Source organism: Musca vetustissima, unplaced genomic scaffold, assembly GCF_032173495.1.
Source record: "Musca vetustissima isolate MV318-11 ecotype Yass unplaced genomic scaffold, APGP_CSIRO_Mvet_v1 utg1319, whole genome shotgun sequence".
NCBI lineage: Eukaryota > Metazoa > Arthropoda > Insecta > Diptera > Muscidae > Musca > Musca vetustissima.
In genome coordinates, this window is record NW_026884577.1 from 436254 (window position 1) to 451853 (window position 15600).

The 15600-nt window shown below is 32.2% G+C and overlaps 3 protein-coding genes across 3 annotated transcripts in view; all 3 read right to left on the reverse strand.

Annotated features, from left to right (window-relative positions):
- Positions 1 to 11777, reverse strand: part of LOC133331572 (E3 ubiquitin-protein ligase Nedd-4) — a 307165-nt gene extending 295388 nt beyond the window's left edge. The window contains exon 1 of the mRNA XM_061539956.1: positions 11768 to 11777. The gene's annotated coding sequence lies outside the window, so the exon portion shown is untranslated. The remainder of the gene's footprint in view (positions 1 to 11767) is intronic.
- On the reverse strand, positions 5341 to 9242 carry LOC133331556 (uncharacterized protein F23B12.7). Its single transcript, XM_061539939.1, has 7 exons — positions 8985 to 9242; positions 8799 to 8913; positions 8156 to 8509; positions 6856 to 8094; positions 5900 to 6796; positions 5622 to 5825; positions 5341 to 5450 (listed from the first exon to the last, which is right to left on the reverse strand). Exons 1-7 carry the CDS (start codon positions 9240 to 9242, stop codon positions 5341 to 5343), a joined length of 3177 nt encoding a protein of 1058 aa, XP_061395923.1.
- Positions 10886 to 14204, reverse strand: LOC133331576 (valine--tRNA ligase). The gene is made up of 6 exons (XM_061539960.1): positions 13778 to 14204; positions 12439 to 13713; positions 11753 to 12202; positions 11237 to 11687; positions 10991 to 11175; positions 10886 to 10936 (listed from the first exon to the last, which is right to left on the reverse strand). Exons 1-6 carry the CDS (start codon positions 14141 to 14143, stop codon positions 10886 to 10888), a joined length of 2778 nt encoding a protein of 925 aa, XP_061395944.1. The 5' UTR covers positions 14144 to 14204.
- Between the last annotated feature and the right edge of the window lie 1396 nt (positions 14205 to 15600).

A 15600-nucleotide genomic window follows, 5' to 3' on the forward strand; every position in this document is an offset into this window, starting at 1 on the left:
TTATAAACAAAAAATATGAAAACCTACACACAAATACATAAATTAAATAATTATTTTTTTACATTATGATTTATGTATATAATAATAACTATAAATACATTTTGTTACAACATTAATGTTGTATACCTTATATATAAATTAATATTATTTTTTTCTTTCTTTCTTTATATAAAAATAATTATATTTCAATAATTTTTAAATTCGTTGTTGTTATTCAATATAAATAATAATAATATTAGAACATATCTAAACTTCTTCTAAAAGTGTAAGATCGACCCTCCCTACCCAATAAAAAACAATATATGTGTTTATATATACATCTATCTATTAAATTGATTTTGTAATAGAAATAATATTTAATACATTTATAAAAAGCCTACACACACACAATTTATGAACATTATATACCAATATATTTTATTTGCTTTATTATGATTTCTTAACATGGTTTATTACAATAAAAAAATATAGAATATGAAATTATCAAACTTTTTTTAAGTTATCAACAAAAAAATAAATGTTTCTCATGGCGAAAAAATAAGTTAAAAAAATATTACTTTTAAAAAATTTCAAAAATATAAAATATATTTTTTTGTTTTAAAAAGGGTAGATGTTTATATAATGGATTTTACTTACATAAGTGAATGTGGATCTTTTTTTTTAATTATTAAAAGAGCTAGTTAATATTACCGAAGAAGAAGTAAGTGGATAAAAAACTCAAAAATAATTAATGAAATTGAAAATTTTTGAATTAAAATAAAAAAACTGGTAGGAAGAGAAAAATGAAACTAAAAAGACGCAAATTTTTCTCTAATAATTACATCTTTTGGTTTTTTTGAGAGCTGATGGAAACAATCATGCCCCCTAACTGCTTATGTTTTTCTTTTGTTGATTATGCTAATTATTTAATGCTTATTTTGTTTCTTTTTTATTTAATTTTCAATTTTCAATTTGTTCATATTTTTACGCATTACAAAGCCCTTACATAATTTTCTGTATTTTATTTTATTATTGAAATTTATATATATTTTTGTTATTCACTTAAGAATTGCATTTGTTTGCATATTTAATTTAGTTGAAATCCTTTCTTGCACACACACATAAAACAATAACAACATTATATTGTTTCAAAGTTAGGTGGTAGGTAGAAACATTATTATTTTTAATTAATCATTTTATTACAATTTCTTTATATAACAAAAAACATTTATGAGTTATTTAAGAGATTTAGAAAGATTTTAAGGGCCAAAAAACAACAACAACTAAAAATGAAATAAATTTTTAAAATCAATAAAAAACATTAAAAACAACTTTTTTATATATTTTTTTAATTTTTGTTTTTATAAAACCATCTTGGGCAACTTTTAAATTGGTTCAGGGAAAAATGTTAAATTTTATTTTATAAAAAAATATTTTCTTTAAAAAATCAAATTAATATATATATATATATATATATATACATTTTTTTTATATATATATTGATTTTGTTTTAAATATATTTTTTTAAATATTTAATTACTATTTTTTTGACAACTTTTTTGGTAGTATTTAAATAAAGTATTTGTTAAAGCATTTTTGAAAATTTTTTTAAATATTCTTAAATATTTTTTTTTATGAGTGAGTTATTTATACTCTTTCGAGTCGAGCTTAATGATCCAAGTTTTGCAATGTAAAGGAGAGCCAGGAGAAAAACGTACCCACCATTATGCGACGCGTTTCGCTGTTGGTTAAACGGCTTATCAGGCATATTGGGCTATGCGGCTTTACAAAGGTCGTATGTTGATAACCCTGATGCAAAAGTTGCATATCGAATTAAATTCAAATTTGTCAAGATTCGACATTTGTCTTCTTTCTAGAAACAGCAGATTTTTGTTGTAACGATGGATAATTATACCAAGGAAGCAATTGTAGGTGTGTGGATTAATTATCCATCACTACAACAAAAATCTGCTTTGAAAAGAACTAATTCTAGAAAGAAGACAAATGTCGAATCTTGACAAATTTGAATTTAATTCGAATATGCAAGTTTCGCATCAGGGCGGAATAAATACAAGTTATCAACATACGACCTTTGTAAAGCCACATGAAAATATTTAAATGGTGGTCTATGAAGAAGACCTTCTTGAGCTCTTCGTTATTATAACACCTTCTTGAGCTCCTCTATGAAGAAGTCCTTCTAGAGTTCCTCTATGAAGAAGACCTTCTTGAGTTCTTCTATTAAGAAGACCTTCTTGAGCTCTTCTATTAAGAAGAACTTCTTGAGCTCTTCTATGAAGAAGACCTTCTTGAGCTCTTCTATGAAGAAGACCTTCATGAGCTCTTCTATGAAGAAGACCTTCTTGAGCTCTTCTATTAGAAAGACCTTCTTGAGCTCTTCTACGAAGAAGACCTAGCCTTCAGTTAAAAAAAAAAATTCCTGATTCTCCAACGCCTCGAACTTTTCAAACACGACTATGAATTTTACGACTTAGACGTTTATTTTCAATAATTAATTTTTGTTTGATCTTCAAAGGCAAGAATTTTTCAATATTTGTATATTTAAACAATCGTCCAAAAATTAAAAAAAATATATATATTTCTTGATAAAGATTTTTAAAAATATGATTTTTCTTTTTGAGATTTTTATTTAATAGAGTATTTTTTAAATAAATATTCTAAAAGAAAAACCGTATTTTTTGAAAATGAAACAAAATTTAATTTTTTTTTAGTTTTTAATACGTTTTTATCTTTTTTATAACACACAGACTATTATTATTATTTTTGTTTTTTGAAATATTTCTATGTTGTTCTTCGTAACCCATTTCCAAAATTTCTCTTAATTATTATTCCATTACAAATTCAAATCCATCGTTAGGTAATAAAAAAATATAAACAGATCAGATGCCTTTGAAAAAGATGCCTTAACTCTCCCGAACAAACAAGCAAAAAAAAAAAACAAAACAAAATCATAAGTCGAAATAAAAACAATAAAAAATAAAATTCAAACACAATGGATCGAACCCGAATATGAATGCAATTTCCAAAGAGAAAAAAATGAATATATCCAAATAAAGAAAATAATACAAAAAATAACATTTGTAAAAATATACAAAAATAAATAAATGAAATCATCATTATATAATAAAAAACTTAGGACTAATTACGTGTATATCTCTATTATTGTCTATCTATCGGTTATCAAAATATATATGTATAAATATATAAAATTGTTTACTTTCAAGCAATTGTAAATGTAGTATAACACAAAAAAAAAATCAAAAAATAAAGTATATCGGTTTATATAAGTGTAAATTTCCTTAAAAAAACTAGCATCATCACTAACTTCCCCACTCTACATTTAAATCTAAGATTTTATAATTTTTATTTTCATATTTATTTTTCTTTCATTTCAAAAATAATTTATAACATTTAAATAGCAAAAAAAAACAAAAAAAAATTAACTATATAAAGTTAATAATTTTTTAGTATAACTATTGAATAATAATAAAAGAAAAAAGTAATCACAAAGAAATAAAAAAATAAGAAAAAAATATATAATTTGTGTGTTTTAAAATTAATTAATATACGGTTTAGGCTAGGAATCGTTAAAAAAAATCTGGGAAATTACCACACCATTTACTGGCTTAGCAGTCAAAAAAACAAATGTTGGAAACAACTTTTTAAAAAATTATTAAAAGTAATAAACCAGTATTTTTTTAAAATTTTTCCAATTTCCCAAAAAAAAAATTAAAAAAGGTATTTAAATTTAATTTAAAAAAACATAAAATTAAAAATGTTATGTTAAATTTGATTTTTAAAAAAATATGTTTTTTGAAGTTAGACATTTCTTATAATTTGCAAAAACATATTAATATTATTTTATATATTTTTTCATTTTAAATCTTAGAAATGTGTTCTTGAAGGTTCAAATTTTACATACAAAAAAATTGTTTAATTATCTACAAATATTTTTTCGCTGTTAAAAAATATAGAATTTTTATAAAAAAATTGGTTGCATGTTTTCTCAAAAAAAAAAATCGTTTATTTGAAACTAGCATATGCCCGCAACTTTGTTAGCGAATGTTGGAAATATTTAAACATGTATTAACATATTATTTTATTTTCACAGAAAACTGCATATGCCAGAAAAAATCCACAAATTAATATCGACCATAAATTAAATTTGAGTACTATTAAGTACAAAATTTCATGATTCTAGCTCTAAAGGTTCACCCAAATACAAATTTTACCAAATTTTCCATTTAGCACACATTATTTCCAAATTTAGTACACAGTAGTCAATTTCCAAAACTTCTAACAACTCAAACCTACACCCCGACAGTGATTCTAAATCCAAGTTTCAGGATTCCAACTCCATAGGTTCACCCACAATTCAAATTGTACCAAATATAGTACACAGTAGTATGAATTTCCAAAACGTCTTACTCACCCCTAACCTACACCACCACAGTGATCCTAAATATAAGTTTCAGGATACCTACGCTATCGCTTCACCCACAATTCAAATTGTACCAAATTTAGTAAACAGTAGTACTTATTTCCAAATCCTCCTTCCTACTCCAAACCTACACTTTCACAGTGATCCTAAATCCAAATTTCAGGATTCCAACACTATCTGTTCACCCACAATTCAAATTATACCAAATTTAGTACACAGTAGTACCAATTTCCAAAACTTCCTACATACCCCAATCCTATACCTCCACAGTAATCCTAAGTCAATATTTCATGATTTCAACTCTATCGCTTCATCCACAATTTAAATTGTACCAAATTTGGTACACATTAGTACAAATTCTAAAACTGCCTGCATATTTATTTTATTTTATTTATTGAAATTCATTCCTTAACACTAAAGCCTCCAAGGCCAATAAATAGTGTTAACAATATATCTTATATCATATTTCAATCTTACATCTCAAATGTGATCCTGACTCCAAATTTCATGATTATAGCTCTATTGGTTCACCAAAAATTCAAATTGTACCAAATTTAGTACCCATAAGTATTAATTTGTTAAACTGAAACCTGACCCTAATCCTACACCTCTACAATGATCCTGACTCCAAATTTCATTGTTCCCGCTCTATCGTTTCACCCAAATCCAAATTGTATTATAGTACGATATAGTACTTTTCGTACACATAAGTCAAAATTTGCCAAAACTACGTACATATCCAAATCCTAAACTCACATAAATTGTTTCACATTTAGTACTTTTTAGTTCTAGTACGAATTTCCAAGATTCTAGCTTCAGCCGTTTCGTCTGGGCGTTGATGAATCGTTAAATCAGTCAGTCAATCACTTGATTCTTTTATTAATATAGATAACTTCATAAACTTATCCTGTTAATTTTAATCCACACACATATTTGGATGCCGATGTGCCACAACGGTTAGATCCCTTGTAGGCCACCTTTTCCAAGGGATCACCCACATCATTATAATGAGCTTTGTAAGTAAGAAATGAAAAACAAACTTCTTCTGATATTTTTTTAAAGTTTATTATGATTACATACTAAAAACAATTGATTACCAATTTCATATTCAATTAAGAATAATTATATTAAATTACATCATATATCTCAATTATTTTGTATTATTTTCTCTTTGAAAATTTACCGCCTTTGCCGGCCTTCTTCTGCTGTTTCGATTTATTTGAATAGTTTTTGGTATTTGATCGGCGTTTTTCCTCCCACTGCAGCTGTTTCTGTGATGATTTATCTTTGTTGAAGACGGCGTTTGAGGTTCCCTGGCCCTTAACTTTACCAGTTTCTTCTAAAAGTTCGGCAAAATCATCGGCGGCGGCAAACAATGAACTCATGTCTGCAATGAAGAACAACAAATTATTATTTCAATTCTGTTTGAAAAAAAAAAACAAATTTAATAGTAACACTCACCAGTACTGTGTTTCAATTTCTTGGCAAATGAGCGTTCATTCAATGAAGCGGCGGCATCCTTCTTAGATTTCTTGGCCTTGGGTGGTAGCATATCATCATCATCTTCGTCACTGCCTGACATATCCTCGGACATTGAAGCATCATCTTCATCCTCATCAAGATCTTCCTCGCCTTCCAAATCATCGTCATCGAGATCAACTTCACCCTCGTCGTCGTCATCCTCATCATCATCATCCTCATTGAAATCTATGGAACCTTCTTCATCATCTGAAACATCATTACCCTCAAATTCAACATCACCATCCAACTCCTCATCGTCGCCTTCATCGTCTTCATCATCATCATCACCCCAATCTGCATCAATATCCTCCACATCATCTTCATCTGTGACTTTCTTTTTACTTTTGGGTTTCTTCAATTTACCATCAGATGATTTGCCCGGTTCAACACCCAAATCTTTGAGGAAATCTAACTCCTCCGGATCACTTATCTCTCCTTCTTCTTCCTTCTTGGCCTTTTTCGATTTTTTACCGAAAAATCCATCCAAATAATCTTCAAATTCGTCATCATCAACATCACGGGCCTGTAGACCACTCTCCTCCTCTTCATCATCATCACCATCTCCGGTTTTGCTCTTCACCAACTCAGCTTGTTTACGTTTGTGTTCCAAATAATTGAATATGAACATTTCCTCTTCGGTACAATTGTTCTTAGTTAGGGATTTCACTGGCATGCCACGTGTTCCATAGGATTTGTATGATTTGTGGGCCAAGGGATGCTGGGAAACAGCGGCCGATTTATCTTCCAATTTTTTGGGATTCTTAAAGGAGAATCTTTCTAGGAAATGGGCCAAACCGAAATCTCTCAATGGATCACCATAATAGTCGATGCGTTTATCTGGAAATAGAAAAATAAAATTATTTTAAATTCAATACGTTTAATATTCAGTTTCTTACTATTTAAAACACTCTCCGCAAATACTTCAATTGTGGGATGAATATGTCTGCGCAGCAATAACAATTCATTTTGCATGGCAAATTCGGCCCCAGCAAAATCTGGTACACGATGGAATGGATCATATTTACTGGGGGCCAATTCCTTTACTTTCCCTTCAGTATTTTTATTTTCAGCAACCTTGGTATGATGCCACGATGATGATGATGGTTTCTTTTCCTCCGTTTTGATAGCCTCCTTTGAATCTTCTTTCACACCCTCCTCCTTGGCGTCTTCTGGCACATCTTCATATTTTTCCTCACCATCACTATCGAATTTATTTAATTCCTCATCGGTGGGTAAAATTTTGCCTGTAAACGGCGTTACATTTTCCGTCCCATTTCTCTTAACATAATCTGGAGACAGCTCCTTACGTGTCTGGAGTAATTTTTGTATAACAATCAAACAGCCTGCCGCCACATTTGACGGAGTGTATAAAGCCAATTGAAGAAGCCTTTTAATAAAAGCTTGGGCTCGTGGTACATGTGAATCTATGTACACAGCACGATGAACAATGTGAAGGAGTTGGGCTGCTGTCTTATTACCAATTGTGGTCAGATTCATATCCAATAACTTTTTATAGAGAGCATTATAGAAACGATCTCCTTTTTCGGTTTTCACCGTGACCAATTGCAGTAGCAAACCCAAGGTTTGTATCGACACATGTATATCGGCTAAGTGAACTAAACGATAAATGGTATCCTGCATATCTTTGCTTAGCAATTCCTTATTGCCATCTGTCGGCTTAGCCTCAACAATGGCTTTTTGTAGACATCGTAAAATGGCCTGCATGGTACGGCTATTCACAGCGCCCTTTTGTACCAGCACCTTGAAGAGGGCGAAACAAATATTTACCAATTTTGTACAAACTTCGGGTCTACCGGCTGGTGCAATACTGGCCAAAAAGCACAAAGCAAAATGTTGTGCCCTCTCGGAAATGTTGTTACGGAAGAGTAGCTTTTCAGCTTCAGTTACAATAACACCACACATGTTGGGATGTCGATGTGCCACATCGGTTAAATGATGCAAGGCCTTGGAGGCCACCTTGGCCAAAGGGTCACCCAATTTATTAATCAACATGGTGAGTAGCATTTGCTCCTTTTCCGGAGCATACATAAGTAATTGGGATGCAGCCACAATTGAGGTGGTCTTATTATTTTCCTGACCACCTTGTAGACTTTGTTGTAAATTTTTCAAAAACTCTGTAAAACAGAGGAAATTTTTAATATTAAGTAAAAATTCTTCTACCATAATAATACCCACCAAAATACAAATCCTTTAGTTCATTTTCAAAATGCCAATATGCATAGATTTTCCTTTGCTGTTCTTTTGTTAAATTGCTATCCTTGCGTACAGCCTTCCAGTCGGCACCACGCATTTGTATGGAATATAGTTTACGAAAAGCCGGCAATAGAACCTCCTTCCACAGGTCTGTTATAATTGTTATAACTTCAACACATGATTTATTGGACATTTTAGTGAAACCAATCAATGTGGAAAGGGCTTCCAGATTGGCCAGTGGGTTGCTTGTTACCAACAAGGCACCAGCATTGGCACGATCTTTGGATGTACCTTTGTGTAGGGCAGTCTGTAACCAGCGGGCATCCGAGGGATTTTCTAAAATAAAAATAAGTATAAACAAAAGTTATTATTGGAAATTATAATAAACGTTCCTGGCAAGAAGATTAATTCAAACGTGAGGTTTGGGTTTTTGTCACCAAGATAGTTCAAAAGATTTGTAGCAATGCTTCCCAATTAATATGGTTTCAAATTTCGCCATAGACACTTAATTTTCTATCCTTAGGCCCAAGATTTTAGTATTTTTCTTAAGTAATTTGTAAATATAAACAGCTGTGTATATCCGTCCTTTGGGAGAATCTTGTCCCCTTTCCCAAAATGTACTTACTTTTCATAAATGCTGACTTCTCCTGTTCGTATGAGGTACGACACAAATTGTGAAGCTCCATTTGTTCACTGTCTTTCATATCCAAGATTTCCTCACTGGAGGGGTATTGGGGATACTAAACGGGGGTGAAATCGAAACAATCCAATTAAAAATCTCTTCATTTTCAGGTGTGAAATTAATACTTACCACCTCATACCATTTCTTGGGAGTCTCTGCATCATCAATATCCTCATTTTTATTTTTTGAGTGCTTTGGAACACTTCCTTTCTCTTTTTTCACCTTAACAGGTTTTTTGGTACTCTCTTCTTCATCTCCACTGATGCTTGCTGTGTTTTCTTCCTTGTTTTTCTTTTTCTTATGCTGCTTTTCTTCCGTCACCACATCACCTTCATCATCAAAGACGATCTTCTTATTTTTTGGTCCTTCTCCGGATATAACAACCATTCTCCTTGCAGTGTTTTCTAACAAATCGTTTCTTCAAAGCAGCTATCAAAACAAATAATTCCAATACACCACCACGTGCTCAGTGATAAACGTTTCGTCAAAGACGTACAAAAAGTACACAAAAACGTACAAAATGGCCGATAAAGAAGATGTCAAAGTGGTATAACCGAAAATTTACGAATGAGGTGGGATGGAGACTAAATGAGAATGGTATTTGTTTACGAATGAGGTAGGATGCAGATTAAATGAGAACCGTATTGTTTACGAATGAGGTGGGATGGAGACTAAATGAGAACCGCACACAGAGAACCGACCCATACTGATCGTATTGACGGCGTTATTATTAATAAATAGAAAAGTCGAAAAGCGAAAATTTGAACATGTTCGACAAATTCGAATAATAGAAAAGTCGACTTTTCAGTGAAATGCAAAAATTAAAAAGTTTAAAAATCTATCAAATCCAACGTGCAAGGCGTCGAAACCGCCTGTCGTGAGAGAGAACTTAATTGACGCCGTTATTTTTCTCTTTACATGACGCCGTTGTCATTTTAGCTGTTTATGTTATCATTTTACAGTGGATAGAGTGGCGACAGGAAATAAAATTACATTTTAAAAGGAAAAACATTTTAATATGCGAAAAATTGTAAAATTTAATATGCGAAAAATTTTAAAAATTGAGTATGTAAAACGCAATAATTATTAATAGTATATTATTTTAGTAGTGTTGGCGGTTTATTTGGGATACCATTTGTATTTTGTTTTTGCAAAATAGTCAGGCTGAATCCCAGTTTGTTGTTTTTATAAAAAACAACTATTTATTAGTGGGGAATGTATGGCATTGTTTGTTTGTTAAATGTTTATCAAAGAGAATGGCCAGTCAGGTTAAGTTCTGGTAAGCACATATATATTTGGTATTCAGATACGAAACATGCGCTTCCACGTTAGGTGGCAAATTAATTGAGCATCACCCTTCGCAGAACATGATCAGGCGAGCAGCTATTCGAAGTTGAAAGAATTTACAGAGACCCTACGTCGTTGCACTTCAGGGTTGTTATAACAACGAGTCTCTTTTAACTGTGTGTTTTTTAAATCCTTACCATATATGGGCATTAAAAAGATATTCCTGAAATCCACGCCCTATATGACACTTAAAAAAAACCTGCCTTATATGGAACTTTTATAAAATCTTTAAAAAAGTTACGCCTTGTATAGACCCACTACAAAAATACTCTCTATAAAATCCATGCCTTATCTAGACCCTAAAAAAAATTGTTTTTAAAATCCAAGCCTTTTATAGACCTGAAATATTTTTTTATAAAATCGACACCTTATAAGGTTCCTGAAAATATTCTTAAAAAATCCGCGACTTATATGAAACCTAAAATGTTTTTTTTTTGTTTTAAAACAAATTTTATTACAACGTATAACAAATTTAACAAATTCTTCTACATTCCAAAAAATATTGTTTTTAAAACCAAGCCTTTTATAGACCCTGATCCACACCTTATATGGATCCTGAAAATATTCTTTAAAAATCCAATACTTACATATATGAAAACTAAAATGTTTATTTTTTAACACATTTTATTACAACGTATAACAAATTTAACAAATTCTTCTATATTCCAAAAGAATATTTAACATCAGCTACCCATGGCCTTGATTTTCTCAATTTCTATTTCCAATTGTTGTATCTATAAAAAAAAATAAATTTCAACATTTATATAAGACAGAAAATATTATTTTACCTTTTCCGCATGCTTTTGTTGTACTTCCTGACTGGCCGATTTACGGAATCCTTCATTTTCCATACGCATTTGATAGCGTTTCAAGTCGGCCTGTAACTTTTGTAATTTTTGTTCGTTGAGGTTTTGGCTTGATGCCGATTTATCTGCGCCCTTGGGTGGTTTATACAAATCATTTGTACTAATACCTATTAGAAAAAAAGATTACCATCTTAAACCTTTAATGGGAGATAAACAAAAAACCATTACCAAAACTACAAAGGTGTCCTGCCGTTGAGAATACCCTTAAATTATCTCGCTCCTTTACATTCCCCTCCAATCGGTGTAAATGAATTCCTGTGGTCAGGGTTAAAGCTTGCATTTCATATAAATGGGGTTTGAGAGTTTCTAAAGCCCCCTCACTGTGACCATATAAATATAACTGAGGATCATATTTTTTACTAATGGTATTACGACTCTTCAGTTGCCGGATTTGTTGGCAAATATCTAAAATGTCGGCAATTTCCTTTTCCAATTCGGCATTATGGAATTTATTTAAATCAATTTCAATATTTTGAGGTAAATGTTTTAGCAACTCCTCTGACAAAAATGGTGTAAAAGGACTCATGGCCTGAAGAGACCAACTGAGTACTGTGGCCAATGTTGCACAGTGGATATAGCCTTCGGGTTTTTGTTGATTTATATTTTTCTTGCAGGTTTCCTGAAACCAACCAGAATGTAATTTTTTCGATTTTTTTAAAAAATTAAATAGTTTTGAAAACTTACCACATAAATATCACATAGATTGTTGTAGAGGAAGGTCTTTAAGGCCCCCGTTGCTGTGTGTAAATTATAATTTTCAAAACTTTCATTGCACATTTTCAGTGTCTCCGCCAGCCGACTTAATATCCATAAATCCCATTTTCCCAATGGCACCTGATTCATGGTCTCGATTTCATGTAGTGGCATATTTAGTCTCTCGGCCGAACCCAAAGTAAATCGGGTTGCTTGCCATATTTTATTAAGGAACAATTTATTCGTGTAGCATTCGTTGACATCGAAATTAATGAAATGGCTTTTAATATTATGACTGCACAGGGTAAAGCGTAGGGCATCTGTACCACATTCTTGTATGCCCTGGGGAAACATGCGTTGTAGACCTTTTAAAGATTTTTCCACTTCGGCATTACTTAGGATTCCTGACTTGTGGGCAGATTTTAGGTCTTCTTTAAGGGACTGTAAATGGGAAAATTATTTTGTAATTTAAAACAATATCCAAATGGACCCTGAATATGAAAAATATTCTTTAAAAATCAAAACCTTTAATAGACCCTTAAAAATATTCTTTAAAAAAATCAACGTCCTATATAGACTCTGAAAAATATTTTTTCAAAATATGCACTTTTGCTTTGGCCTTTGAAAAAAAATCTTACTTGTGTTTTAAAAAATATCCAAAAAATTAACAAACTTACATCCAATGAAGCACCCTGTACAACTTGTTGTGGTGTCACGACATTTCCCAAACTCTTGGACATTTTCCGACCATGGGCATCGCAGACAATGCCATTGAGGAGAATTTTCTTAAATGGCGATTGACCGGTTAGTTTGAGACCCAACATTACCATACGTGCCACCCAAAAGAATAGAATATCATGTCCCGTCTCCATTAAATCTAAAGGATAATGCTGCTTATATTCCTCGGAAGGCCAATTGGAAGCCGAAAAAGGCAAGAGGCCCGATGAAAACCATGTATCCAATACATCTGTATCACGTCTAAGTTCAATATCATATGATCCCAATTCGTCTTGGGCTTTTTGCTGGGCCTCTTCTTCACTGTGAGCAGCCACCCATATTGTTTTGCCGCTGTTCTCATCGGTGGCCTTATAAGCGGGAATTTGATGACCCCACCACAGTTGACGTGATATACACCAATCATGGCAATTCTCCAACCATCGCTGCCATTCAATTTCAAAATTTGGCGGTACAATTTGCAGACGACCACTTAACACCTCGGCTAAAGCTTCATCGGCCATTGATTGACAGTGCAGGAACCACTGCTCTCGTAACATATATTCAATGACATCCTTTGATCGGGAACAAATGGGCAATTGCATTGCATGATCTCTGGTCTCTTGTAGCAGCTGCATTTCAGCTAATTTTTGTAAAATGGTTTCTCTTGCCTCAAATCGCGGCTGATTTGAAAATGCCGCAAATTGTTCCCTAATCAAACCCTTTTCCGAAAATACTTGAATGGGACGTAATAAATGTCGTTGGGCCACATCGAAATCAGCACGATCATGAGCGGGTGTTATTTTCACTGCCCCTGTACCAAATTCTGGTTCAACTGTTACATCGAATATCAGAGGAATTGGCTCCTCACGGAATGGATGCCATAGTAGTACCTCTGGTTGATCGCGATATTTGGCATAACGTTCATCGAGGGGATTTACAGCAACTGCCACATCTCCGAGCAGGGTTTCGGGTCTTGTGGTAGATACTTTGATGTAGTCATCACTCGAGCCATTCATTATTTTATAATTGATATCATATATTCGACCAAAAGTAATATTTTTATCGTAACCTGGAACCGCCAATTCTGTGGGACCTTTAAGATCCAATGTTTCTACTTCTATGTCGGATATGGCCGATTCCAAGGCACAAGACCAATTAACCAGAGACTCTTTACGTTGTATGAGGCCCTCCTCGAAGAGGCGTATAAAGGCTTCGTTGACGGCATAAGCTTGGCGCTAGGGAAGATAAAAAAATATTCTTTAAAAAATGCTTATATGTCCTCCAGACCCCTTGACTTACCTCATCCATTGTAAAATATTCTTTATCCCATGTCAGAGTACAGCCCAATTTCCTCAAATCATCAACAATTCCACCACCTTTCTCCTGCTTCCATTTCCAAACCTCTTGTAAAAACTCCTCTCTACCCATTTGATGACGTGAGATACCTCGTTCCTTCAACAATTTCTTTTCCACTACAACTTGTGTTGCAATACCGGCATGATCGGTGCCCGGTATCCACAGTACATCATAACCCATTTGTCGTTTCTGACGAGCAATGACATCCTGTATAGTGGCCATTAAGGCATGGCCCAAATGTAAACTTCCCGTTACATTTGGTGGTGGCAGCAACATACGAAATGTTCCCGGTTTACATTTTCCCTTCATATCGTTGGAACTGTATTTCCTATCAATTTTATCTTTTTCCACCTCCTTCGGTTGATAACCCGGCGCTGTGAACGGATAGAAAATGTCAATAAAATTATCAATGAAAAATTCCATTATATTACCTAACTGGGCCACTCCACATTGAGGAATAGTGTACTGTTGGAATATACCATATCTAAGTCGTTGATTTATGTTCCTAAAGGAGGAAATTTGTAAAAGTTTCATCGTTTCCAGTTAGTGTTATGTGCTTTAGTAACGACCTAGTTCAATTTATTGTTTCATTGACAAGAACCACTGAACTAGTTCCTTATTAGAACTGAATTGTGTAAGAGGAAAGATTGAAAGACCGTATTATGCTATGAATGTGAGAGAAAACAAATAACATGAAAACTCCATTATGTTACGAATGGGAGATAGGGGAATTATAGGCAAACATCTGTTTCTTAATCATACGAAAAAATAACCCATGATTTTTTTTCGTATTTTCAATATGGCAATACTATTCAGATAACATCATACCTGTAATGCCATCTACAGTAAACTGACAAATCAACTCAGAAGTCAGCTGACTTTGCTATCGTTCTCTCCCTCCTCCACACACAACTATCGATTAGTGCATAATCGATTTAGTGTTCCCCCTAATGTTCAATTGCAAGACGTAACAACATACAAAAGAGACGAATTTTCTCCGGTTTTTATTATTTTTTTAAACAACAAAAAATGTTAATAACAAATTGATGTATCAATAAAAACAATTTCGAAGTGTTCAGCTTTTTTAATGCATTCAAAAAAATATTGAAAATAACATAAAAACAGAGAAAAAACGATTGTGATAAAATAGTGGACGGCAAAGAAAAAATATTGTACCGTGAAAAGCAAACAAAAAATAAGGTAAAGAACAAAAAAGAATGAAAACGTTTGTGGGAGTTTTAAAAGAGGGGTGGTGGTATTTTGTGGGATAAAATCAAGATAAAAGATAATAAAATTGGTGTATTACTTTTTTCGAATTGAATTTTATTTGTTAGTTCCCGTTTTTCCTTTGTTGTTGTTTTTCTAATTAGCATTTAATTAACCCATGACAAGTGTTTGTTTTTATAAGTAGAAAATACAAATAGAAAAAACCGAGAGTAAAATAAATTCAATCAAATTTAATGTATAGTATAATATAATAATTAAATATAAATTTATATATTTAATATACTATTTTACATACACATATATTTTTGTTTCTATATAAAAACATAACATTAAATATAAGTGTGTACTAGAAAAGAATATACAAAACAAACGGCTAGAAAATGAAGAAAAAACAAGAAGGCTCTGTGAACCAAAAAAAAAAAAACTGCTGAGACAATGAGAGTATAATCCCAGGGTTGCCGTAGACTTTTGATTTTTCTTATAGTCCAAAGAAAAAATATTTTTTTAGTATGATCAAATATGTGAACAAGCGTCGATTT

Coding starts and splice junctions, on each gene's coding strand:
- LOC133331556 (XM_061539939.1), bottom strand. CDS start 9,242: ATGGTTGTTATATCCGGAGAAGGACCAAAAAATAAGAAGATCGTCTTT. Junction 5,826..5,899: donor GAAATTGAAACACAGTACTG/GTGAGTGTTACT, acceptor TCTTCATTGCAG/ACATGAGTTCATTGTTTGCC. Junction 5,451..5,621: donor GAAGAAGGCCGGCAAAGGCG/GTAAATTTTCAA, acceptor TTACTTACAAAG/CTCATTATAATGATGTGGGT.
- LOC133331576 (XM_061539960.1), bottom strand. CDS start 14,143: ATGAAGGGAAAATGTAAACCGGGAACATTTCGTATGTTGCTGCCACCA. Junction 13,714..13,777: donor AATATTTTACAATGGATGAG/GTAAGTCAAGGG, acceptor TATCTTCCCTAG/CGCCAAGCTTATGCCGTCAA. Junction 11,176..11,236: donor AGGACACCTTTGTAGTTTTG/GTAATGGTTTTT, acceptor TTTTTCTAATAG/GTATTAGTACAAATGATTTG.